Raw genomic sequence first — 25509 nt, forward strand, 5'->3', positions numbered from 1 at the left:
GTGGTGCCTCTGGACTGGCTGAGCTGGATGGCTTTAGTGTGGTATACCTTTACATTCTATTAACGCTTTTCACACACTAATTTCTTTAACACTATTTCTCCATTTTAATTACATCTCATTTTTGTATCACCTTCCTTATAGCTTCGGCTTCCTAACACTAATTTATTAACACTATAGTTTTTTCACTTGTATGCTGCTCTGGGCTTTCTGGCTTATGCTGGTGTTTTGAGGCGCCACACCCTGCACCTAGATATAGCGCTAGGGACCCCAAATATACAGAGACGCCTTGATGCGGCTTTGGGGCTTATTCATACATTTGTGCAAATATATGTAACCGAGATCTCTGAATTCTAATATTGTGTGGGATATACATCTGGTTACTGTCATCATTCAGTGTGCTGGGGGAAACAAAATTCCTTTTTTTCTTGCTTAGAAATACCCCTCCCTTTCAAGCACCTGAATGATATCACCAAGCTAACTGAGCATCTGCCACACTATATAACTCACTCATCCCTAGACTGCAGACTTTACTACTTTACCTGATTCACTCTCACAAAACTGTGCTCACCAACCAATGCCCCAGACAACACTAAGAGAATCTTTAACCACCAAACAGAGAACCTACCCCGTCCCGCCGTGTCTCATGTTATTATGAATTTATAACTGTTCTAGGGGTAAAGTTATCAAATCTTTGAGGGAGATAATGAATCAAGAAATCAGCTGCTGTCATTTTACATGTTATAATAATAATAATAATAATAATAATAATTTTATTTACATAGCGCTCTTTCTCCAATAGGACTCAAAACGCTTAACAGATACATAGCATAATATAGGGGTTCACTATGATATGCCGGCGGTCGGGCTCCCGGCGACCAGCATACCGGCGCCGGGAGCCGGCATACTGAAGACCACCCTAATATAGTACAGAAAATAATGAAGTACAGAACAGATTTTCATAAAATACAGAAGCATGAAGATACTAAAGGGGCATTATGGAAATGCTTGAGTAAACAGGAAAGTCTTGAGTCTACTTTTGAAGGATTCTATAGTTGGGGCCTCTCGCACTGTGCGGGGAAGTGAGTTCCATAGAGTCGGAGCCGCATGACTAAAAGCTCGACCCCCAGATGAATTACGGGAGATTCTAGGTACTGCTAAAAGTCCTTCATCTACAGATCGCAGTAATCGAGTGGGGCAGTATGGGGGCTTCAGGTACCTTGGGCCCTGGTCATGTAATGCTTTGAAACTCAGTTGTGCTAGAAAAATGACAGAAGCTAAATAATAGGTACATTATCTCTCTCCAAGATTTAATAACTTCTACTTTACCAACTAGGAGTCTGATGGATGAATCTGGGTTACTGCCATCGGTAAACTTTGGCAAAAAGAGGAAAATTGGTCTGTGGCTGTTTTCCTAAAAGTGTTTTTTAAATGCATTATGGAAAAGGTGTGCTCGCCTCTTATTTTTGCCAAATAAACAAATTGCATTTCTACAAGGGTATTAAGGGTATTAAAATATATATATATATATATATATATATATATATACACATACATACATGCATACACACATACAAGTACATAGACACACAGTAGTTAGACTCCTCCTCCCAGACTGACAGGCAAACAATGTTGTCACTTTGCCTTCTTAAGGAAGTACTCACTGCTCTGTTTTGATCAGTCACATGCCTTCAGTTGTGCCAGGCTGCAGGGGAGAAATGCACTGAAATCTACAAGCAGGAAAAGGCACACATTTTTTTTTAATCCTTCAAATGCATGACTTCCCTTGGCTTAAAAGTGGCTCCTCCGCACGCTGCTCATAGTGCCCCAACATACATTATATCTATATATCTATCTATCTATATATATATTTATATATCTCTGTCTATCTATCGATAGATATCTATATATCTATATATATATATATATATATATATATATAAATAAAACCTCTTTCAAGATTGGTCCTCACCCCTCCACTTATTTAAGATGCCGGGTGCCCTCAATAAGGTAATACATATATCTTGGAATGTAGATGCGGCACTCACGGCTTTGAATAAAGATGACACATACGCTCAGTGATTTCTCAACATTTCAATTTACATATTGGAATTTCCATCAGAAGATACAAAAGAAAACGAACAAATTGCTTACCTTATATCCCAACACCCCAGTGCATGTGAGCACTTCCCGCTCGCGCTCCCCGGCGTCCGTGCTGCGCTCCGTCACGCCCACTGTGACGTCAGACGCGACCGGTTGGTAAGTGATGAATAAACAAATACAATCATGTACTTGCTGAACGGACCAAAGTAAAAAAAAAAAACTAACTGCTAAATAAAGAATTACATGATGAATACTTCTATGCTTAAATAGTTATATAAAAACTTTAGCTGCTCATTTAACCCTAATGGTTGGATCGTGTTTGAATTATAAATCCACCAGGTTTCCTTTTGCAACAATCGTTTGGCCCTGTCTCCCCCTCTTAAATTATCTGCTACACAATCAATCATTTTGTAACGAATGGTAGTTAAGCCATGCTTGTGATCTCTAAAATGTTTGGCTACTGGCTGGTCAGTGGGTTTACCTTGCTGCTTGGATGGCACTCCTATGTAGTGCCATCCTTTCCTTAAATTTCCTTACAGTCTTCCCCACATAAATCAGACCACATGGGCAGCGGATACAGTATATTACATGTGTGCAGGCTTGGACTGGCCCACAGGGGTACAGGGGAAACCACCGTTGGGCCCTACTGCCTGGGGCCCCACCTCCTCCTCTAAGGATCAGGTTCCAGACTGTGCACTTGAATTATACATTATAGATATGTTACCTTATACTGGACTATGGTGTATTTTCTACAGTGCATTGCTGTTATTAATCTGTTATTAATCTGGTACATTATCATGCACGCAGCAGCTGAATTTACTGTATATATTTATGAATGGGCCCAGACGTTGGACTCTCTAATGGTTAGTCAAACCAATGAGGTGGCAGGCCACACCCCCTCTGCAGACTGGCCACACCACTAAACATAGGCCCCTACCACTGCATTCCCCGGTGGGCCCTACATGCCTCAGTCCGACACTGCATGTGTGGAATTACAGGAGAAAACATGCCTGATCTTGTACAATTTGCTTGTGTGCGGATGAGGACAAGTATTCCCCTGTTCTAAACACCCACAGGTGACACACCCTAGGCATCTATAGTTACCTGTTTTTTTTTAGTTAAAAAATGAGTGGGTTTGTCAGTTAAAAAGCCAGTTACATCTGTCTTGACAACACAGTCTCTGATATTCTTTCCCCTCTTATAGCAAGGGATTATCCTACTGTCTTTTAATAGAGGGAATTCCGGGTCTTTGTTCATTAACGACCAATGACGTCTGGCATTCTTGGTAAATTCTAAACTACCCAAAGTAAATTGATTCATCCATAACATATCATTCCTGGTTGGCTTTTGTTTCTTATTCTTTAATAAGTCACATCTGGATTTTTCCTGTGCTCTATATTTAGCTTTTAGAAGGTCAGATCTATTATAACTAGTGATGAGCGGGTTCGGTTTCTCGGAAACCGAACCCCCCCGAACTTCACCCTTTTTACACGGGTCCGAGCCATACTCGGATTCTCCCATATGGCTCGGTTAACCCGAGCGCGCCCGAACCTCATCATCCCGCTGTCGGATTCTCGCGAGATTCGGATTCTATATAAGCAGCCGCGCGTCGCCGCCATTTTCACTCGTGCATTGGAAATGTTAGGGAGACGACGTGGCTGGCGTCCTCTCCGTTATTGTTGAACATGATTGTGCTTTATTGCTTAATTGTGGGGAGGACTGGGGAGCAGCTGTATAATATAGGAGGAGTACAGTGCAGAGTTTTGCTGATCAGTGACCACCAGTTTTATCCGTTCTCTGCCTGAAAAAAACGCTCCTTATCTGTGCTCAGTGTGCTGCATATATCTGTGCTCACACTGCTTAATTGTGGGGACTGGGGAGCAGCTGTATTATATAGCAGGAGTACAGTGCAGAGTTTTGCTGACAGTGACCACCAGTATACGTTGTCTGCCTGAAAAACACTCCATATCTGTGCTCCGTGTGCTGCTTTATTGTGGGGACTGGGGACCACCAGTATAATATTATATAGGAGGAGTACAGTGCAGAGTTTTGCTGACCAGTGACCACCAGTATATAATATATAGCATTACGGTACAGTAGGCCACTGCTGTACCTACCTCTGTGTCGTCATTAAGTATACTATCCATCTACATTCTATACCTGTGGTGCATTTTAGTTTTGCAGTTTGCTGACACAGTGACCACCAGTATACTATATATAGCAGTACGGTACGGAAGGCCACTGCTGTACCTACCTCTGTGTCGTCATTAAGTATACTATCCATCTACATTCTATACCTGTGGTGCATTTTAGTTTTGCAGTTTGCTGACACAGTGACCACCAGTATACTATATATAGCAGTACGATACGGAAGGCCACTGCTGTACCTACCTCTGTGTCGTCATTTAGTATACTATCCATCTACATTCTATACCTGTGGTGCATTTTAGTTTTGCAGTTTGCTGACACAGTGACCACCAGTATACTATATATAGCAGTACGGTACGGAAGGCCACTGCTGTACCTACCTCTGTGTCGTCATTAAGTATACTATCCATCTACATTCTATACCTGTGGTGCATTTTAGTTTTGCAGTTTGCGGACACAGTGACCACCAGTATACTATATATAGCAGTGCGGTACGGAAGGCCACTGCTGTACCTACCTCTGTGTCGTCATGAAGTATACTATCCATCTACATTCTATACTTGTGGTGCATTTTAGTTTTGCAGTTTGCTGACACAGTGACCACCAGTATATATAGCAGTACGGTACGGAAGGCCACTGCTGTACCTACCTCTGTGTCGTCAAGTATACTATCCATCTACATTCTATACCTGTGGTGCGACCTTGGTGCGCCTCTTTTTTTCTTTGCATCATGTGCTGTTTGGGGACAATTTTTTTGAAGTGCCATCCTGTCTGACACTGCAGTGCCACTCCTAGATGGGCCAGGTGTTTGTGTCGGCCACTTGTGTCGCTTAGCTTAGTCACACAGCGACCTTGGTGCGCCTCTTTTTTTCTTTGCATCATGTGCTATTTGGGGACAATTTTTTTGAAGTGCCATCCTGTCTGACACTGCAGTGCCACTCCTAGATGGGCCAGGTGTTTGTGTCGGCCACTTGTGTCGCTTAGCTTAGTCACACAGCGACCTTGGTGCGCCTCTTTTTTTCTTTGCTTCATGTGCTGTTTGGGGACAATTTTTTTGAAGTGCCATCCTGTCTGACACTGCAGTGCCACTCCTAGATGGGCCAGGTGTTTGTGTCGGCCACTTGTGTTGCTTAGCTTAGCCATCCAGCGACCTCGGTGCAAATTTTAGGACTAAAAATAATATTGTGAGGTGTTCAGAATAGACTGGAAATGAGTGGAAATTATGGTTATTGAGGTTAATAATACTATGGGATCAAAATGACCCCCAAATTCTATGATTTAAGCTGTTTTTGAGGGTTTTTTGAAAAAAACACCCGAATCCAAAACACACCCGAATCCGAAAAAAAAATTTCGGTGAGGTTTTGCCAAAACGCGTCCGAATCCAAAACACGGCCGCGGAACCGAATCCAAAACCAAAACACAAAACCCGAAAAATGTCCGGTGCACATCACTAATTATAACCCCGTTGTAAAAATGTATTCACCATAAGGGACAGATGTTTTTCTTGCTCATCTTGGTTGTCACAGATTCTCATCACTCTCAAAAATTGAGAGTACGGTAAACCCTTTTTAAGAGCAGCTGGATGGTTACTAGAAGCTTGTAACAGGGAGTTGCCATCTGTGGGTTTGGTATAGAGACTGGTAGATAAAATTAGCCTTTGTGAAAGGAAGTTAACATCTAAGAAATGGATTTCAGTATTATTAATATCAAATGTAAATTTAATATTAGGGTCTAGCGTATTAACTCTTTCCATCATTTTGACAAATTCATCTTTTGTCCCACACCACAGCATGAATACATCATCTATGTAGCGTTTAAAACATAGAATTGTTAGCGTACGTGGGGGCCATACACGCCCCCATCGCACACCCCTGTAGTTGGAGATAGTACACTCCATTAAAAATGAAATAATTGCGAGATAGAACTAGTTCTAAAAGAGAAAGGAAAAACGTTATATCTGGTCCCGTATACTTACTGTTATTAGTTAAAAGTCCCCTTTATGAATTTGTACTGATTTTTATGTGTAAAGTGTTGGTGGATGTGTTGCTGCAGATGCAGTGGGCCTATTTTGGGGTGTAGACCTGGAGCTGCAGCTCCATCAGCCCCATTGTTAATCCTGCTCTGGGAACACACAGCAGCCAAAGGGCAGAGCATCCCATTGGATGTAACCTTTGTGGGAGGGTGTTTCTTACCCAATCAGCTGTGGACTGGGTGTGATAGACCTGCCGCTAACCCAATGAGAGCTCCTAGCCACGCCCAGCGTCATACACACAGTCACTCTGGGCTATTATATAGGAGATATAGATAAATATATGTGTGTGTGTGTGTATATATATATATATATATATATATATATATATATATATATACACACACACACATACATGGGCATTTTATTTGCGCACAAATTTGCCTATCTCACAGTTCCTTTCCGTGGAACAAGTCCCAGCACCAGCTGCAAGAGTGCACAGACCAAGCACTTTTTAGCAAACGGTCTGTCAGCACACAGATCCTCGAGACTGGCGTCTCCTTTGAACCCGTGACCAGAGGAGCTGCGGGTGGCCAGACGGAGCACCAGCGGTCGGGAAGCAGGAGTGGGGCAGTGGTATTTTTTTTTGTGTGTTTGTATGCGGCTACTAAGGGACACAGCAACAGAGGGCACAGCAACAGGGGGCACAGCGAAAGGGGGCACAACTACTGGGGCATAGCTACAGGGGGCACAGCTACTGGGGGCATAACTGTGGCCACGCACCTCCCCTATGAAGCCACAACCCTATTTTTTGATGCACGCACTGTTTTACCGCGGGGTGGGGGTGGGGCGCCAGTGGAAACTTTTGCACTGGGCGCCACAAGGTGTAGAACCGGCCCTGTACATATGTTCATATGTGGGTGCGGTAATGTTGGTAAAACCAAAAGAGTACTAAAATTACATACTTTAGAACATTATAGAAATATTAAAAATAATTTAGAAAATCATAGTGTTCCTAAACATTTTAAAGTGTTTCAAAAGGGGAATCCGCACCTAATGAGATTTATAGGACTGGAGCATGTGACATTGGACAAGCGTGGGAGTGACAGGTTGAAATTATTGGCAAAAAGGGAGAGGTTTTGGATAGTGACTTTAAACACTCTATACCCTCTGGGTCTAAATGAAGGGTTTGAAATTACCCAGTTTCTCAATTAATAAGAAGGCTTCTAGGTTCTATAAGAAACCTGTCACAATTAACATGTTGTCGACTTTCAGCTGTGTAAATTAGTTTCTTGAAATCCTTTGGACTATTGAATGGAGGAATACTCTATAGCAGTCATGTCCAAACTGTGGCCCTCCAGCTGTTGAGAAACTACACATCCCAGCATGCCCTGACACAGCTTTAGCATTCTCTGACAGCAAAACTGTGTCAGGGCATGCTGGGATATGTAGTTTCACAACAGCTGGAGGGCCGCAGTTTGGACATGCCTGCTCTATAGTGAAAACAGTATTTTAAATGTTGAATAATGGAGACTTTATATCTCCGTGTACCTGTTTTTTATTGTTTTATATTTATGTATTATTCAATGATTTTTGTATCTTGTATGTATACAAACATATACTATTGATGTATGGCAGAGGAAAGCCAGTATGGATACATTGTAAAAGCCGCCTGTGACCGGACGGTCCCGGGTGAAAAGCCCTCACCGCTTTCGCGTCCCGTCCCCAGTACACAGAATGGATATTTAGGTCACACGGGTTCTGGCCACATAGGGGATTTCCGCTTACCGTCAGTAACCGCCTGTTACTGACTCCACCCACTGCTCTGTGGGCGGGTTTATGCTGCCACCAAACTCCTAACCTGCCGTGGCGTTTGGAACCACGGTTCTGCTCTGTATGCGCCGATACGCTGCCTTACCACACCTGTGTGGTGTTGACGAATCCCCACTAGTCACTGGACAAGGCCTGCACCGGTAGCTGGCGGAAGGCGGAACTTGGAGACGCTGGTTCACCCTGGACAGCCGGTGAACGGGGCTAGGTTTTGCATAGCCCTGTAGGTCACAAGATGACGCGGTCGTCTTTAGGCAGAAGATCTTTATTTGCCCAAATACAGCCTTCAAAAAGGCTCAGCAATACAGCAAGATGTTCACAGCAGAAAGTAGTTGGTATAATACACTCTGAATGCTCGCAGGCCTCCTTTTTATGTCAATTTTCCACACAGTACAACAGGGGGTCATGTCCCCCCTGAGTCCTTTCTATCCAATCAGGATATCTTACAAAATACAAATACATGAATAAAACAATTTCCTCTTTCCTGTCACACAGACGTTTGTTATCAGTTTAACATTCACTATTGATAAATTTATCACATAGCTTCAAATACGGTTTGTATTTGATTTACCAAACAAATGTTCTTCCTTCCTGCATATACCATTCAGGATTCGTATATCAATTAAATCAGCTACATGAAACAGGTTCCAAGACCATACTACTTTACATATGGGATAAGGAGATCCCCCGTGAGTAACATCTTTCTCTAAGGAACTTACACATCAAAAGGTTTTGTCATTCACACCTCTCTGCTAGCAGAGGCGATTAGCATGTCACTTCCTATTTCCAGAAGACAGGAGATCCTTATTCAGACAGATATAGTAAGTGCATTTTCCCCTTTAAAATACAGGTGACCACATCTTGAATATAAATACAGTTAAACATGCAATCCTACAATTGTGCACAGAGCACTACATATGACATGTTAAAACACATCATTAAACATACTTTTAAACAGTCCGCACCCAGCGCCGTAAGTACGTTTAACAGTGACGCCAAGCGCCTATTGTCCAAATGGTGCCTGGCAGCTGAGGATTAACCCCTTCAGTGCCGCGGCCGCCATTACACGTGTGGCTGGTTAGTCTCTCCGGCCACACCGCCGATAGTTAAGTGGTGGAGAGAGCTTTTTAATGAGAGTCTGTGTTACGCTAGGCCAGCCCTCTGACCAAGTCCTGTGTGACGAAACGCGTTGGAGCATGGCCTAGCGTGAAGGAGTGAGTAGTGGTGTCTGAGCTGCTTGTGGACGTGATCCATGTATACCTGTTTTTAAAAAGTGTATACTTACGGTGGTTGAAACCGCCACCTGTGGTACGTGATTTCATCCTTATGGTTTGTGGAAACCGCTTGATCAAATTCTTTTAAACAGATTCATAGACTATTAGACGCCCTTTTCTCATTGACTACTAGAAAATTATATCCGGCACTCTCAGGATGACAACTTGCAGCGTGTCGGGTGCCTCACTAACACCTGGCCTGGTGTAATGTAGAAACAAATGCAATGGTTGGCACTCCAGACATGGAAAAAACAGCGCACACACACAAGGATGTAAGTTGTGTTCAACCGCAACTTACATACTTGTGTGTGTGCTGTTTTTTCCATGTCTGGAGTGCCAACCATTGCATTTGTGTATGTATATATATATCTATATCTATATCATTGGAAGCAGAGGCACTCGACAGACTAGTGATGAACATACAGCCTTTATTCCGGTCCTACGCCGTTTCGGGGCGATACCCCGTCTTCAGGGACAAGCAATACATGTATTGCTTGTCCCTGAAGACGGGGTACCGCCCCGAAACGGCATAGGACCGGAATAAAGGCTGTATGTTCATCACTAGTCTGTCGAGTGCCTCTGCTTCCAATGCTACATACAGGATTCCAGACTATATCCTCAGATGGCACCGCAGCAAGTATTCTCTCCCTTTTAAGGAGTGCCGAGCCTGACCACTGCATATATATATATATCTATCTCTATATATATATATATATATATATCTCTATATATCTCTATATATATATATATATATATATATATATATATATCTCTATATATATATATATATATCTCTATATATCTCTATATATATATATCTCTATATATATAAGCCTGATTTGTTGTGAAAAATACAATTGCTTAGACAAAAAAAAAAATTGAAGTTCCTCACAGTGAAAACCAACACAAAGGCGTAACAATATCTGTAAAATAACAAAAAATAAAAACATATCTACACAAGAAACAAACTTTGGAAGCATGCATGTTCCTGTAAACACAAGTGGTTTATTAGAGATGTGGCACCTATAAGCGGACCCAGACACAGAAAATAAACAGAGCAATAACTTCTTACAATTTCCAATGATCTGGCTCTCTGGCGAATACAATTATCCATTTTCATTTAATAAATATACAATATTTTATGTCCTGAACAACTGGTAACTATAATCTCTGCAATATTATCCTGGAACATACAATTATATTTATTTACAATGGTTTTACAAATGTATTCAGTAATTAAGCTGATATTTATAAAATCACAATAATGAATCCTCCTTCAGCATTGTACATTGCTGGCTGTGGCTGCTCTTTCAGACTCTGCATCTAGCTTTACAGACGTTTGCATCCATAACAAATAGCACAATGACTCACATAATAGTTAAGTCTATACCTGAAGACTTTTCCATATATATAAGGTGGCGATTGCCACCCCAAAGCCATATTTTATTACATCTTTATCATTCTGAAAGCTAAACATAAAACAGATTAAGTAAATACATTGGGGGAGATTCAAATGTTTGAAAAGTCAGTTGGGTGTCTGTTTTTTCCTGTCTATTAGATAGGAAAAAAAAGACTCCCAACTGACTTTTCAAACATTTGAATCTCCCCCAATATATGTATTTTGACTTAATATAATAAATAGTTAAAAGAAGGTGTAATCGATTCAGCCACTCTGAAGACAGGAGACATATCCTTTAGGTTTAACAGCACTCCATTTTCTCACATTGCGAGTGGCGAAACGCGTGATGCAATGGAAAAATATGTAACTATATAAACAGCATTGCACATTTAAGGGCTAGATGCGTCATTGCCCTTAAACGTTATCTGTTTCACTGCAACTTTTAAAGACCACCTGCTGACTATACAGAACGGTGGCATCCACTTTGTGCAATGAACCCATATTCATGAGCATGCATTCAATCATCTCACTAGAACACCACAGAGGCACTTCACAGCTAGTTTCTGTTAAGCAGACTTCATTCTCAATATTGATAAATTGCACAAATTGGATCACCTGAACGTTAAAAAGGTCTCTGTACAATTCTACAGTAGATCACATTTTCTCTAGCACCAACTCTTAGTGATGCCCCCACAACAAACAGAGACACTGGGGTCTGTTTACCAAGCCTAGGATGGATATAATGTACCAGCCAATCAGCTCCTAACTGTCAGTTTTTAAACCCAGCGTGTAACGTGAGAGTTAGGAGCTGGTTGGCTTGTACTTTATCTCCGTCCACTTTATCTTCAGCCAAGGCATAGTAAATAGACCCCACTATTTCATAACTGCAATCTATACATAAAAAGCATTAGCCTTCTAGGAACCCCGTTACTCTTCTGATGCCTTGAACTATTTTCATAGGCAGAAGATACACCCAGAACATTTAATATCAGCTTTAAAATGCACATTTTTAGAGTCTTGGTTCTATACTGTATCTAGCTATTTAACATATTGACTTCTTTTTTGTATCGTACAACTTGCAATACATCATTCCAGAAAATTGCAAGATCTTGAGTTTAAGAAACAATAAGTCCATGGAAGTTATGTATACGTTAGAGAGAAGTCTACCAAACAGTTCTAGAGTCGGGGGAAGTGTGTTATTCCAAGGAAGAACCTTTATGATGTTTTAGTGGTTAGACAGATGCATTAAATCCAGGGTTTAATATTTTCTAACTTCTAGTAGATTATTGTATCATTTTACGTTCTTTGAGTGACACTCGTGTGATAACCAGACGGAAAGTCAACGTTTCTGTTGTATAATCACTCACAGCTAAGACAAGTTAAAAAGATGTTGACAAGTTGGAAACAGAGCTAGCAGCCCAGCTGGAAGGAAATAATTTATATATAAAAAAAAAAAAAAAAGAAGAAGATGATCATTTTTTCAGCTTAGAGTCTGTTTCCATGTGTGTTTTGGGGTATTTCTTGTGAGCTATGTTGAAGAAGTCATCCACTGCATCAAGACAGATCAGCCGGTCCTATGTGGGAAATAGAAATAGTAATATATAGGGCTACCTTTTTAAGAGCATTGGAGATGACAAGGACTACATAATCAAAAGAGCATTTACCATTATATAAAGGTATCGCTCTGGAAGGTCCCACCCCGCAGGGAAGATGGTTGTATCGTCTGTGAGCCGAAGAAGCAGATCCATTGCCTTCTTCATGTTCTTAGGGTTACTGATCGTGCTTTGCTTTGAAACAGACAGAAGGGATTCTGCTTCTTTTTGAAAACCTGGGAGAGAAAAAAAAATCTCATAGATAATTCAGACAGGACTTGGGGGCCCATTTATCAAAGTATATTTGCGGCTATATCAGGTTATTTCAGGGCTTAGACGCAAATATTAGGTATCTCCTGAATGTAAGAAGTAGGGACCACAGCAGGTATTGAAGATACCTTCTGCGATCCCTTCATTGCCCCAGCAGCTGCATCCCCCATCGGTTTCTATGGGGGATGCGATGCTGCCCGATTTACCAATATCTGGAATGTGATGCATTCCAGATATTGGTCCCCATGGCTACCGCCATCTGAAGATGGTGTTATCCTATGAGCTACACATTGCATTGCTGGCCGGGGCAGAAAGTTCCCCTGGAACCCTCCCCAGAAGTGGTCGCCCTGCAGCGTGGTCTGAGCAGACCACAGATCCTCCGACAGCCCTCCCTGCACATCGCAGCGATGGGCTCCTTTCTGCGGGTGCTGGATGATGCATAGGGGGCGGTAAGACCCTGTCCGTATCGCATTCAAATGCCCCCCTAAGGGTGACATTTTCAAAGCATTGAGAGAAAAAGTAAGAGAGAGATTGGGGTATATGGGGGTAATTCAGAGTTGATCGCAGCAGCAAATTTGTTAGCAGTTGGGCAAAACCATGGGCACTGCAGGTGGGGCAGATGTAACGTGCAGGGAGAGTTAGATTTGGGTGGGTTATATTGTTTCTGTGCAGGGTAAATGCTGGCTGCTTTATTTTTACACTGCAATTTAGATTTCAGTTTGAACACACCACACCCAAATCTAACTCTCTCTGCACATGCTATATCTGCCCCACCTGCAGTGCACATGGGGGGGTCATTCCGAGTTGTTCGCTCGTTGCCGATTTTCGCAACGGAGCGATTAAGGCAAAAATGCGCATGGTACGCAGTGCGCATGCGGTTAGTATTTTAGCACAAAACTTAGTAGATTTACTCACGTCCGAACGAAGATTTTTCATCGTTGAAGTGATTGGAGTGTGATTGACAGGAAGTGGGTGTTTCTGGGCGGAAACTGGCCGTTTTCTGGGAGTGTGCGCAAAAACGCAGGCGTGCCAGGAAAAAACGCGGGAGTGTCTGGAGAAACGGGGGAGTGGCTGGCCGAACGCAGGGCGTGTTTGTGACGTCAAACCAGGAACGAAACGGCCTGAGCTGATCGCAATCTGTGAGTAGGTCTGGAGCTACTCAGAAACTGCTAAGAAATTTCTATTCGCAATTCTGCTAATCTTTCGTTCGCAATTCTGCAAAGCTAAGATACACTCTCAGAGGGCGGCGGCCTAGCGTGTGCAATGCTGCTAAAATCTGCTAGCGAGCGAACAACTCGGGATGACCCCCATGGTTTTGCCCAACTGCTAACAAATTTGCTGCTGCGATCAACTCTGAATTAGGCCCTATGTACTAAACCTTGAATGGAGATAAAGTGAACAGCAATAAAGTACCAGCCAATCAGCACTTAACTGTCATTTTTCAAACACAGCCTGTAACATGGCAGTTAGCTGATACTTTATCTCCATGCACTGTATCACTCTCCAAGGCTTAGTACATAGCCCCCAAAGTACCAATCAGCCCCTAACAACCATGTTACAGGCTGTGTTTGAAAAATGACAGTTAGAAGCTGATTGGTTGGTACTTTATCTCTGTCCAATTTATCTGTCTCTAAACTACTAAATCTCGCCATAACTTCCAAATAGAGGCTATCTGGGACTTCTGTGCTTCATCTACTGAAAACAACACCTGTCGGAGAGATCCTTTGTAAATAGCTCTTCGGTGAGTTTCGGCAGCCTGGCATTCGCACAATGCTGATGTGAAGTGGACAGTTTCCTGTAGCCGACAAGACCACGCATGCATACAAACAGTCTAGACAATTTCAGACTGCACATGCGTGGTCTTACCCTCTCGAACAAGCGTGTATACCCCTTCAGGGGATTTCAGGCTGCACAGGCATAAGCTGCAAGGCTGCGTATGCGCAGTAAAGACCTACACTAGTGCAGAGTCTGGGCATGCATTATGCTTTGAGCAAAAGGTGAGAAAATAAGATTTTAAACCTACCGGTAAATCTTTTTCTCCTAGTCCGTAGAGGATGCTGGGGACTCCGTAAGGACCATGGGGTATAGACGGGCTCCGCAGGAGACATGGGCACTTTAAGACTTTAAATGGGCGTGAACTGGCTCCTCCCTCTATGCCCCTCCTCCAAACTCTAGATATAGGAACTGTGCCCAGAGGAGACGGACATTTCAAGGAAAAGGATTTTGTTAATTAAGGGTGAGACACATACCAGCTCACACCACAAACACACCGTACAACATGGTATATAAGTAAACCAGTTAACAATATGAACAACAAATATCAGCAACAGCCTGATCTCAACTGTAACACAACCCTTGTGTAACCTTATCAATAACTATGTACAATCATTGCAGATTTCAGTCCGCACTGGGACGGGCGCCGAGCATCCTCTACGGACTAGGAGAAAAAGATTTACCGGTAGGTTTAAAATCTTATTTTCTCTTACGTCCTAGAGGATGCTGGGGACTCCGTAAGGACCATGGGGTTTATACCAAAGCTCCAGACCGGGCGGGAGAGTGCGGATGACTCTGCAGCACCGACTGAGCAAACATGAGGTCCTCATCAGTCAGGGTATCAAACTTATAGAATTTTGCAAAAGTGTTTGAACCCGAGTAGCTGCTCGGCAAAGCTGTAATGCCGAGCCACCTCGGGCACCCGCTCATGAAGAACCCACCTTCCTAGTGGAATTGGCCTTTACCGATTTTGGTAACGGCAATCCAGCCTTAGAATGAGCCTGCTGAATCGTGTTACAGATCCAGCGTGCAATAGTCTGCTTGGAAGCAGGCGCGCCAATCTTGTTGGCCGCATATAGGACAAATAGTGCCTCCGTTTTCCTAATACGAGCCGTTCTGGCTACATAGGTTTTTAAAGCCCTGACCACATCAAAGGACTTGGAATCCACAAAGACATCCGTAGCCACAGGCACCACAATAGGTTGGTTCATGTGAAACGACGAAACCACCTTGGGTAGAAATTGAGGACGAGTTCTCAATTCCGCTCTATCTACATGGAAAATCAGATAGGGCTCGTGAGAAAAGGCCGACAATTCGGACACCCGCCTTGCAGATGCCAAGGCCAATAACATGACCACTTTCCAAGTGAGAAATTTCAAGTCAACAGTTTGAAGATGTTCAAACCAATGTGATTTAAGGAACTGTAACACCACGTTAAGGTCCCACTGGGGGCACAAAAGGAGGTTGGATGCGCAGTACTCCCTTCACAAAAGTCTGCACTTCTGGAAGAGAGGCCAATTCCTTCTGAAAGAATATTGATAAGGCCGAAATCTGCACCTTAATGGAGCCTAACTTTAGGCCCATATTCACTCCTGTCTGTAAAAAATGGAGAAAACGACCCAGCTGGAAATCCTCCGTAGGAGCATTCTTGGATTCACACCAAGACACATACTTCCTCCAGATACGGTGATAGTGCTTCGCCGTTACCTCCTTCCTAGCTTTAAGTAGAGTAGGGATGACTTCCCCTGGAATACCTTTCCTAGCTAGGATCTGGTGTTCAACTGCCATGCCGTCAAACGTAATCGCGGTAAGTCCTGGAACACACACGGCCCCTGTTGTAACAGGTCCTCTCTGAGAGGAAGAGGCCAAGGATCTTCCGTGAGCGTTTCCTGAAGATCTGGATACCAGGCCCTTTGAGGCAAATCTGGAACAATGAGTATCGTCTGAACCTTTGTTCTTCTTATGATTCTCAATATTTTTGAGATGAGTGGAAGTGGAGGGAACACATAGACCGCCTGATACACCCATGGTGTTACTAGCGTGTCCACTGTTATCGCCTGAGGGTCCCTCGACCTGGAACAATATGTACGAAGATTCTTGTTGAGGCGTGACACCATCATGTCTATTTGAGGGAGTCCCCAGCAACTTGTCACTTCTGCAAAGACCTCTTGATGAAGTCCCCACTCTCCTGGATGGAGATCGTGCCTGCTGAGGAAGTCTGTTTCCCAGTTGTTCACTCCTGGAATGAATACTGCTGACAGAGCGCTTACATGATTTTCCGCCCATCGAAGAATCCTGGTGGCTTCCGCCATTGCTGCTCTGCTCCTTGTTCCGCCCTGTCTGTTTACATGCGCCACGGCTGTGATGTTGTCCGACTGGATCAGAACGGGTAGGTTGCGAAGAAGGTGCTCCGCCTGTTTTAGGCCGTTGTATATAGCCCTTAATTCCAGCACATTTATGTGCAGACAAGCCTCCTGGCTTGACCATATTCCCTGAAAGTTTTTTCCCTGTGTGACCGCTTCCCATCCTCGGATGCTCGCGTCCGTGGTCACGAGAACCCAATCCTGAATTCCGAACCTGCGACCCTCTAGAACAGGCCTGGCCAACCTGTGGCTCTCCAGATGTTGTGAAACTACACTTCCCAGCACGGCCTGCAACAGTTTTAGCATTCTCTAATAGCAAAACTGTGGAAAGGCATGATGGGACTTGTAGTTTTACAACAGCTGGAGAGCCACAGGTTGGCCAGGCCTGCTCTAGAAGGTGAGCACTCTGGAGCCACCACAGGAGAGAGATCCTGCTCCAGGGGGACAGGCTTATCCTCCGATGCATTTGGAGATGGGACCTTGACCACTTGTTCAATAGGTCCCACTGAAAAGTTCTTGCATGGAACCAAACGGAATGGCCTTGTAGGCCGCCACCATCTTTCCCAACACTCGAGTGCATTGATGAATCAACACTCATTTTGGTTTCAGCAGATCCTTGACCATGTATGTTCTGGATTTTCTGAGCTTTTTCCACTGGAAGAAAAACCCTCTGTCTTTCCGTATCCAGAATCATGCCCAAAAACGACAGCCGAGTTGTCGGAACCAACTGCGACTTTGGCAAATTTAGAAGCCAGCCGTGTTGTTGTAGCACCCTCAGAGAGAGATCCACGCTTTTCAGTAATTGTTCTCTTGATCTCGCTTTTATTAGGAGATCGTCCAAGTACGGGATAATTGTGACACCCTGCTTGCGCAGGAGCACCATCATTTCTGCCATTACCTTGGTTAAAATCCTCGGTCCATGGAAAGCCCAAACAGCAACATCTGAAATTGGTAATAACAATCCTGCACAGCGAATCTCAGGAACGCCTGATGAGGAGGGTATATGGGGACATGAAGGTATGCATCCTTTATGTCTAGTGACACCATAAAATCCTCCCTGTCCAGACTGGAGATCACTGCTCGGAGAGATTCCATCTTGAATTTGAATCTCTTCAAATACAAGTTTAGGGATTTTAGGTTCAGAATCGGTCTGACCGAGCCGTCCGGCTTCGGGACCACGAATAGAGTTGAATAAAAACCCTTTCCCTGTTGTAACCGGGGAACCATGATAATCAATTGCTGTTGACACAGCTTTTGTATTGCCGCTGAAACTATTGTTCTCTCTGGGAGAGAAGCTGGTAAGGCCGATTTGAAAAATCGGTGTGGAGGCACGTCTTTGAACTCCAGTTTGTACCCTTGGGCACAATTCCTAGCACCCAAGGATCCAGGTCCGACTGAACCCAGACCTGGCTGAAGACGTGCCTCTACCGGTGCGGACTCCCGCAGGGGAGCCCCAGCGTCATGCGGTGGATTTGGCAGAAGCCGGAGAGGACTTTTGCTCCTGGGAACTAGCAGTAGGTGGTGTTTTTTTCCCTCTTCCTCTACCTCTGGCGAGGAAAGACGATCCATGCCCCTTTCTGAATTTATGAGACCGAAAGGACTGCATCTGGTATTGAGGCGTTTTCTTTTGCTGTGGGGGAACAAAAGGCAAAAAAGAAGACTTACCCGCGGTAGCTGTGGAAACCAGGTCCACGAGGCCATCCCCAAACAAAACTTCACCTTTGTAAGGCAAAGCCTCCATAAGTCTCTTGGAGTCAGCATCACCAGTCCATTGACGGGTCCACAGCGACCTCCTAGCTGAAATTGCCATGGCATTGGCCCTTGATCCCAAGAGGCCAATATCTCTCGCAGCCTCCCTTAGGTATAACGCTGCGTCCTTGATGTGACCCAAAGTTAACAGAACAGTATCCCTGTCGAGGGTGTCCATGTCAGATAACAAGTTATCTGCCCAACCTGCAATTGCGCTACTCACCCACGCCGACGCAACCACCGGTCTGAGCAGGGCTCCCGTAGTCGCATAAATTGATTTTAAAGTGGTTTCCTGCTTGCGGTCCGCAGGATCCTTTAGGGTCGCCGTGTCCGGGGACGGTAGGGCCACTTTTTTGGATAACCGCGTCAAGGCTTTATCCACCGTGGGTGATGATTCCCACCGTAACCTGTCCTGAGAGGGGAAAGGATACTCCATAATAATACTCTTGGGAATCTGCAGCCTCTTGTCTGGAGTTTCCCAAGCCTTTTCAAATAGAGCGTTCAGTTCATGAGATGGGGGAAAACGTTACCTCACGTTTCTTCTCCTTAAACATACAGACCCTTGTGTCAGGGACAGAGGGGTCCTCTGTGATATGTAATACATCTTTTATTGCTATAATCATGTACTGAATACTCTTGGCTACCCTTGGGTGTAACCTCGCATCACCATAGTCGACACTGGAGTCGGAATCCGTGTCGGTATCAGTGTCTGCTATCTGGGTAAAGGGACGTTTCTGGGACCCTGATGGGTTCTGTGACACAGTAATATCCATGGATTGTCTCCATGTTTGGTTCCGAGACTCAGATTTGTCCAACCTTTTATGTAATAAAGCCACACTTGCATTCAAAACATTCCACGGCCAATATTTACTAAAAAATCGAGTTTGTCCGATCTGTGTTTTTTTTTCAAAGTCCCAATCCGGGAATTCACTAAGCACAAATCTCGGCAGTGTCTGGTCTATTCGTAATGGATTTAACGGCAAAGTTCTGAAATACGAATGAATAGACCATCGGTCAAACGTGGCTGTTATTTCATACAATACGGGTATTCACTATTCATTCGTATTTGGGTGTTAGTCTCTGAGTGCTCAAGTGCGGGTCTATTTTTTTGCGAATCGTTAAAAAAAGCAGCAAAAAAATAGACCTGCTTTTTCCAGTCGAGTTTGGATAACCATGCACGGATCAGTGAGATCTGTGCATGGTTATCTATGGGAAAGGGTGTGTTTAGTGTAAAAACAGAAAAAAAAATGCGTGGGGTCCCCCCTCCTAAGCATAACCAGCCTCGGGCTCTTTGAGCCGGTCCTGGTTGAAAAAATATGGGGAAAAAAATGACAGGGGTTCCCCCATATTTCATCAACCAGCACCGGGCTCTGCGCATGGTCCTGGTTCAAAAAATACGGGGGACAAAAAGCGTAGGGGTCCCCCGTATTTTTTAAACCAGCACCGGGCTCCACTAGCCAGGTACATAATGCCACAGCCGGGGGACACTTTTATTGTGGTCCCGGCGGCCCTGGCATTACATACCCAACTAGTCATCCCTGGCCGGGGTACCCTGGAGGAGTGGGAACCCCTTAAATCAAGGGGTCCCCCCCTCCAGCCACCCAAGGGCCAGGGGTGAAGCCCGAGGCTGTCCCCCCCATCCAAGGGCGGCGGATGGGGGGCTGATAGCCAAGTGTAAAAAATGAGAATATTGTTTTTAGTAGCAGTACTACAAGTCCCAGCAAGCCTCCCCCGCAAGCTGGTACTTGGAGAACCATAAGTACCAGCATGCGGTGGAAAACCGGGCCTGCTGGTACCTGTAGTAGTACTACTACTTAAAAAATACCCAACAAAAAACAGGACACACACACCGTGACAGTATAAGTTTATTACATACATGTTTTGTCAACCAGGACCGGCTCAAAGAGCCCGAGGCTGGTTGTGCTTAGGAGGGGGGACCCCACGCAATTTTTTTCTGAATTTTTAACACTTTAAACACCTTCTTAAGGTACACAATGAAGCCCTGCACGGATCTCACAGATCCGGCCGGGATTCCTTGTGTTTTGTCAGGCAGTGTTTTACTCATCACTCCCGTAAAACACTGCCTGACATTACGAATCACATCGACATCGGAAAATACGAATTTGGAAAATCGGCAGCTTAGTGAATGATCGTATCAGGATTCAAAAAGTTGCAGTAAAATGCACCCGATACCATTCGAGTTCAAACACCCTTAAAAACGGCAAAAACACGAATCTTTGTAAATATACCCCCACATGTCTACCCAATCAGCAGTCAGCGGTGCCGACGGAGTCATTACCACATTCTGCTCCGCTTCCTACCTTGAAGAGCTTTCCGCCTCAGACATGTCGACACACACGTACTGACACCCCCAAACACACTGGATTATAGGGGACAGACCCACAATGAGGTCCTTTGGAGAGACAGAGAGGGAGTTTGCCAGCTCACACACAGTCTGTAATATTAAAAATACCTCAGACCTGTAAGCGCTTTTATATATAAATATATATCAAATCAGCACCAAATTATTGTGCCCCCCCCCTCTCGTTTTGCACCCTGTTACTTGTGTATAGCAGGGTAGGGTCCGGGAGCAGCGTCTCTGCAACAAGCTATGGAGAAAATGGCGCTGGTTAGAGCTGAGGTTAGAAGCCCTGCCCCCTTGATGGCGGGCTTCGGTCCCGCTATTATTTATACTGGCGGGGGTTTGTATACCCTGCCTATGCAGTGTATATACTATGCCAGTTTAGTATCTGAGGTAAATTTTGGTGCCCAGGGCACCCCCCCTGCGCCCTTGTAGTGCCTTGTGTGTGTGTGGGAGCAATGGCGCGCAGCTTGACCGCTGCGCGGTACCTCACGAAGATCTGACGTCTTCTTGCTTCCTATACTCACCCGGCTTCTATCTTCCGGCTCTGTGAGGAGGACGGCGGCACGGCTCCGGGAACGAACAGCTAGACGACACCAGTGTTCAGACCCTCTGGAGCTAAATGGTGTCCAGTAGCCTAAGAAGCAGAGCCCATCAGTCTAGGAAAGTGGGTCTGCTTCTCTCCCCTCAGTCCCACGAAGCAGGAAGCCTGTTGCCAGCTGTGCTCCCTAAAAATAAAAAACCTAACAAAGTCTATTTTCCAGAGAAACTCAGTAGAGCTCCCCTAGTGTGTGACCAGTCTCCTCTGGGCACAGGATCTAACTGGAGTCTGGAGGAGGGGCATAGAGGGAGGAGCCAGTTCACGCCCATTTAAAGTCTTAAAGTGCCCATGTCTCCTGCGGAGCCCATCTATACCCCATGGTCCTTACGGAGTCCCCAGCATCCTCTAGGACGTAAGAGAAAGGGGAATTTTATAGATATCAATTCTGCGCAGCCACCATCGTTATCTTTGGGGGCTGCAGGAATGTGACAACCGAAATGAAAAAGTCAAAGATATCTACTCTATGAGTTCTATGCACTTTTCAGTTAGTAGAAACGAAAAATCCTGCTTTATCTGAAATGTGTTCTTGTGCATTTATAAAACAGATCCATCTGAGCCTTCATGCATGAAACCCTTAATGTTCTGGAGAACTACAGCCAGAACATTGGGGGTCATTTAAAGTTGATCGCTAGCTGCCGTTTTTCGCAGCGCAGCGATCAGTGAAAAAATCGGCTAATCTGCGCATGCGTATGCACTGCAATGCGCGATGTACGGGTACAGAGAGCATCGTGGTTTTGCTCAGGTTCTATCAACGTTTTCAGTCTCACTGGTGGCCGCAAAAAGATTGACAGGTAGGGGGCGTTTCTGGGTGGCAACTGACCGTTTTCAGGGAGTGTTTGGTAAAACGCAGGCGTGCCAGGGAAAATGCAGGTGTGGCTGGGTGGGTGTGTAACGTCAAAAGCCGTCCCTCCAACATTAGAATCAACGCACACGAAGAGTAAGTCCAGGGATGGTCTTGTTTTGCACAAAATGTTTTTGCAGGCGCACTGCTGCACACGCGTTCGCACTTCTGCAAAGCAAAAATACACTCCCCAGTGGGCGCCGACAATGCGTTTGCACGGCTGCTAAAAACAGCTAGCGAACGATCAACTCAGAATGACCACCAGTATCACTCCACTGCCGAGTCCAGTATTTGTAGGGAGATGGGTCAGCGCCATAGATCCAGACTGTGGACCTATAACCATACAGGTTGTCAGACACAAGAAGACTTCACACTCTAAAGACATTTTTGTCTATTTACTAAGCCTTGGAGAGAGATCAAGTGGACGGAGACAAAGTACCAACCAATCAGCCCCTGTCATGTTACAGACTGTGTTTGGACAATGACCATTAGGAGCTGATTGGCTGGTACTTTATCTCCCGCCAATGATTAGTACATAGACCCCTAATTCACACACACACACACACACACACACACACACACACACACACACACACGTGCTGACTAAATGAGGCCAGCAGATCTGATAACACCTTCACACGCACACTTCAGTTTAACACATTTTATCTTTTCTTCGCATCACCCCTCCTCCAGGTCCCAGCAGAATTCTACAACTGCGATGATTCCCATGGCAACTTTAAAATGTTAATGGTGTTCCTAAAGCAGAGACTGAAACACTGCAAGCCATAGTGATATGGGTTAGCACATTTAGGGGTGTATTCAATTGTAGTTGGAAGTGCAGTCTTGTCGGAAAGACGTCAGTTTCTGACTTTTAGGTCAGAAACTGTTCCGACCTTTTCAATTTAGCTGTCGTTTTTCCGACAAGTCGGCAATTCCAACTTGTCGGAAAACACATGGATTGGCAGAATAACCGTGGAGCCACGTGTTTTGTCGGAATAGCGCCCAAATCCGACAGGTTTTAGCCCTGTTTCTGACAATGTCGATAAATTGAATACACCCCTTAAGAGAGACGTTTACTTAATTTCTATGCAATCTAACTAGATTGCTTAGAAATTAAAATCCCATTGCTCCATGTGTAGGGGTGCCGGCGAGAGCAATGCGCGGTCCCGCGCGTCGCTATCGTCAGGGCTAGATTGGCCTGCATGCAGGCACAATCTAGCAGGTCACTCATTTCACCGCTGGGTGAAATGAGCAACCCCCGTGTCGTCCCACCCTCGCTCAGCACACATCTCCCTCCACAACTCCCATCTGTACGGCCCTTTAGGAGTAAAGCTTCCCCTAGGACCTCTTTCATCTGCTTCTGGAGATCTTCTGATGAATATTATGTCTGTGCAGGCCTCCAACATAATTACTTTTAAAAGTCCAGTCATGCTGAAACGTAATTACATCTGAGACCTGCAGCATGGTACTGGCCCCCCCAACACAACGATCTGCAGCGACCATCTCTAGAAAACCGTTTCCAAAAAATTTTCAAAAAAATTAAACAGGTACAAATGATTTAAGCTACCTTCCTGCTACCTACCTAGGTCTTCCAAGATACGCCTCCACCTTGCTCTCACTTCTCGCCTTGCCTGCCTCAGGGTGTAGATTTCATAGTTCAGTTTTTGCCATTCCTGAATGTTGACCAGAAAAATAAAAATTTTGTGATTATAAGATGCCAAGAAAAAATGCACAAAATTAATGAACTCCCTCGGATTTTGACCTCAACTACTTGTTCATAATCCCGGTAAAGTCAATGAGTAAAATGGGTGCCTCGGGCTCCACTGGAGCTTGAACAATAGATATTAGGATCACAGCGACCTACTCCTCCTTATCTCACATGTGCTGGGTTTACAAAGAACACCAGAACTGTAATATAATCGTTTCACACATATTCTAGTTTCAAATTGCATGCATCTCGATGCAAAGCCTAAAAATACGTCTCACTAGTACGTCATACTAAAGAGTACTATCCAAATACAAATGCAATCATCACCAATATGTCATGAATAAAAGTTTATTATAGAGATACAGTATATAGGCTATGGGCTGTATTCAATAAGAGTCGGAAACTGCCGTCTTGTCGGAAAGATGGCAGTTTCCGACTGGAATAGGTCGGAAGGGGTTTCGACCTATTCAATGGGGGCACATGCTGTCGGAAAGCAGGTGGATCGGCGGAATACCCGCCGATCCCCCTTGTGCTGTCGGAAACGGGGCCTAATCCAACAGGTTTTGGCCCCCTTTCCGACAAACTCAATCCGACTTGAAAACAAGTCGGAATGGGTGAGGAGACGGGGAGCAGTGCGGCTGGCTATGGGGATGATAGTACCTGCAGTGCCTCCTCCGCCGCGCATCACTCCCGCTGCCAGCTCCGGCCACCTCACGCTGCTCCCCCGCCAGCCGCCGCACACTGCTCCCCCCGCTGACAGCAGCAGCAGGACAGGACACAGGAACGGCCAAATCAGACAGTCGGATTTGGCCACTCTTTGAATAGGGGTTGTCTGGTCCATTTCGACAACTGCATGTCGGAATGGACCAGACTGTTATTGAATATACCCCTATATGTTTTGAAAAAGGTGCATAAAAATTGATTGTAATGGTAGGATTGTCAATAATACAAACGATAACACTTATCAGGAAAGCTAACGATGTTTCTATATAGTGGCCAGAGGGGGCTAGTATACGCAAGGAAGCAATGTCGCCACTTCTCCTGCATTTCTGATCAAATTCCATTTGTTTGCCTTTTCCATACCACCACTTCGAAATATACATTTATAAAACCGTATGTATGGTTTCTTTATAAATAAATGGTAATTATCTTATACGGCACTGTGTGAAATATTTAAATCCCTATGAAAATAAGATACACTTTGTATTACTATTTGACTTAATCCATGCAAAATGGAAATTTACATTTTGGGTGGAATTTCACGTTGTTTATTACAGTCCGCAAACCAGGGCTATAACTAGGGTGGTGCGGAGTGTGCCACAGCACATAGCACTGCAGGGTAGGGGGCGCTGCCTGCGGCACTTGTCAATTAAGATTTTAAATTATCCTCCCCATTTTTGAAGCCCAGCATCTCCTGATGGTCCTTGTCTCCTTCCCCCACCCCTTCCATTGCTAATACCTATAAAACATTCATAAACTTACTTGAGAGCTCATCGTCATTCAGTCACTGGGGGTCATTCCGAGTTGATT

At 44.6% G+C, this 25509-nt stretch overlaps 1 protein-coding gene across 4 annotated transcripts in view; it reads right to left on the bottom strand.

Annotated features, from left to right (window-relative positions):
* Window positions 1-10306: 10306 nt before the first annotated feature.
* MREG (melanoregulin) overlaps window positions 10307-25509 on the bottom strand; it is a 157957-nt gene continuing 142754 nt past the window's right edge. For all 4 annotated transcript variants that reach the window (XM_063933169.1, XM_063933166.1, XM_063933168.1 and 1 more), the window contains 3 exons: window positions 23854-23944; window positions 12385-12548; window positions 10307-12294 (listed from right to left, as the gene is read on the bottom strand). In XM_063933169.1, coding sequence (XP_063789239.1) covers window positions 12193-12294; window positions 12385-12548; window positions 23854-23944 — 357 coding nt within the window. In that variant the 3' untranslated portion in view covers window positions 10307-12192. The remainder of the gene's footprint in view (window positions 12295-12384; window positions 12549-23853; window positions 23945-25509) is intronic.

Source organism: Pseudophryne corroboree, chromosome 7, assembly GCF_028390025.1.
Source record: "Pseudophryne corroboree isolate aPseCor3 chromosome 7, aPseCor3.hap2, whole genome shotgun sequence".
Lineage (NCBI taxonomy): Eukaryota > Metazoa > Chordata > Amphibia > Anura > Myobatrachidae > Pseudophryne > Pseudophryne corroboree.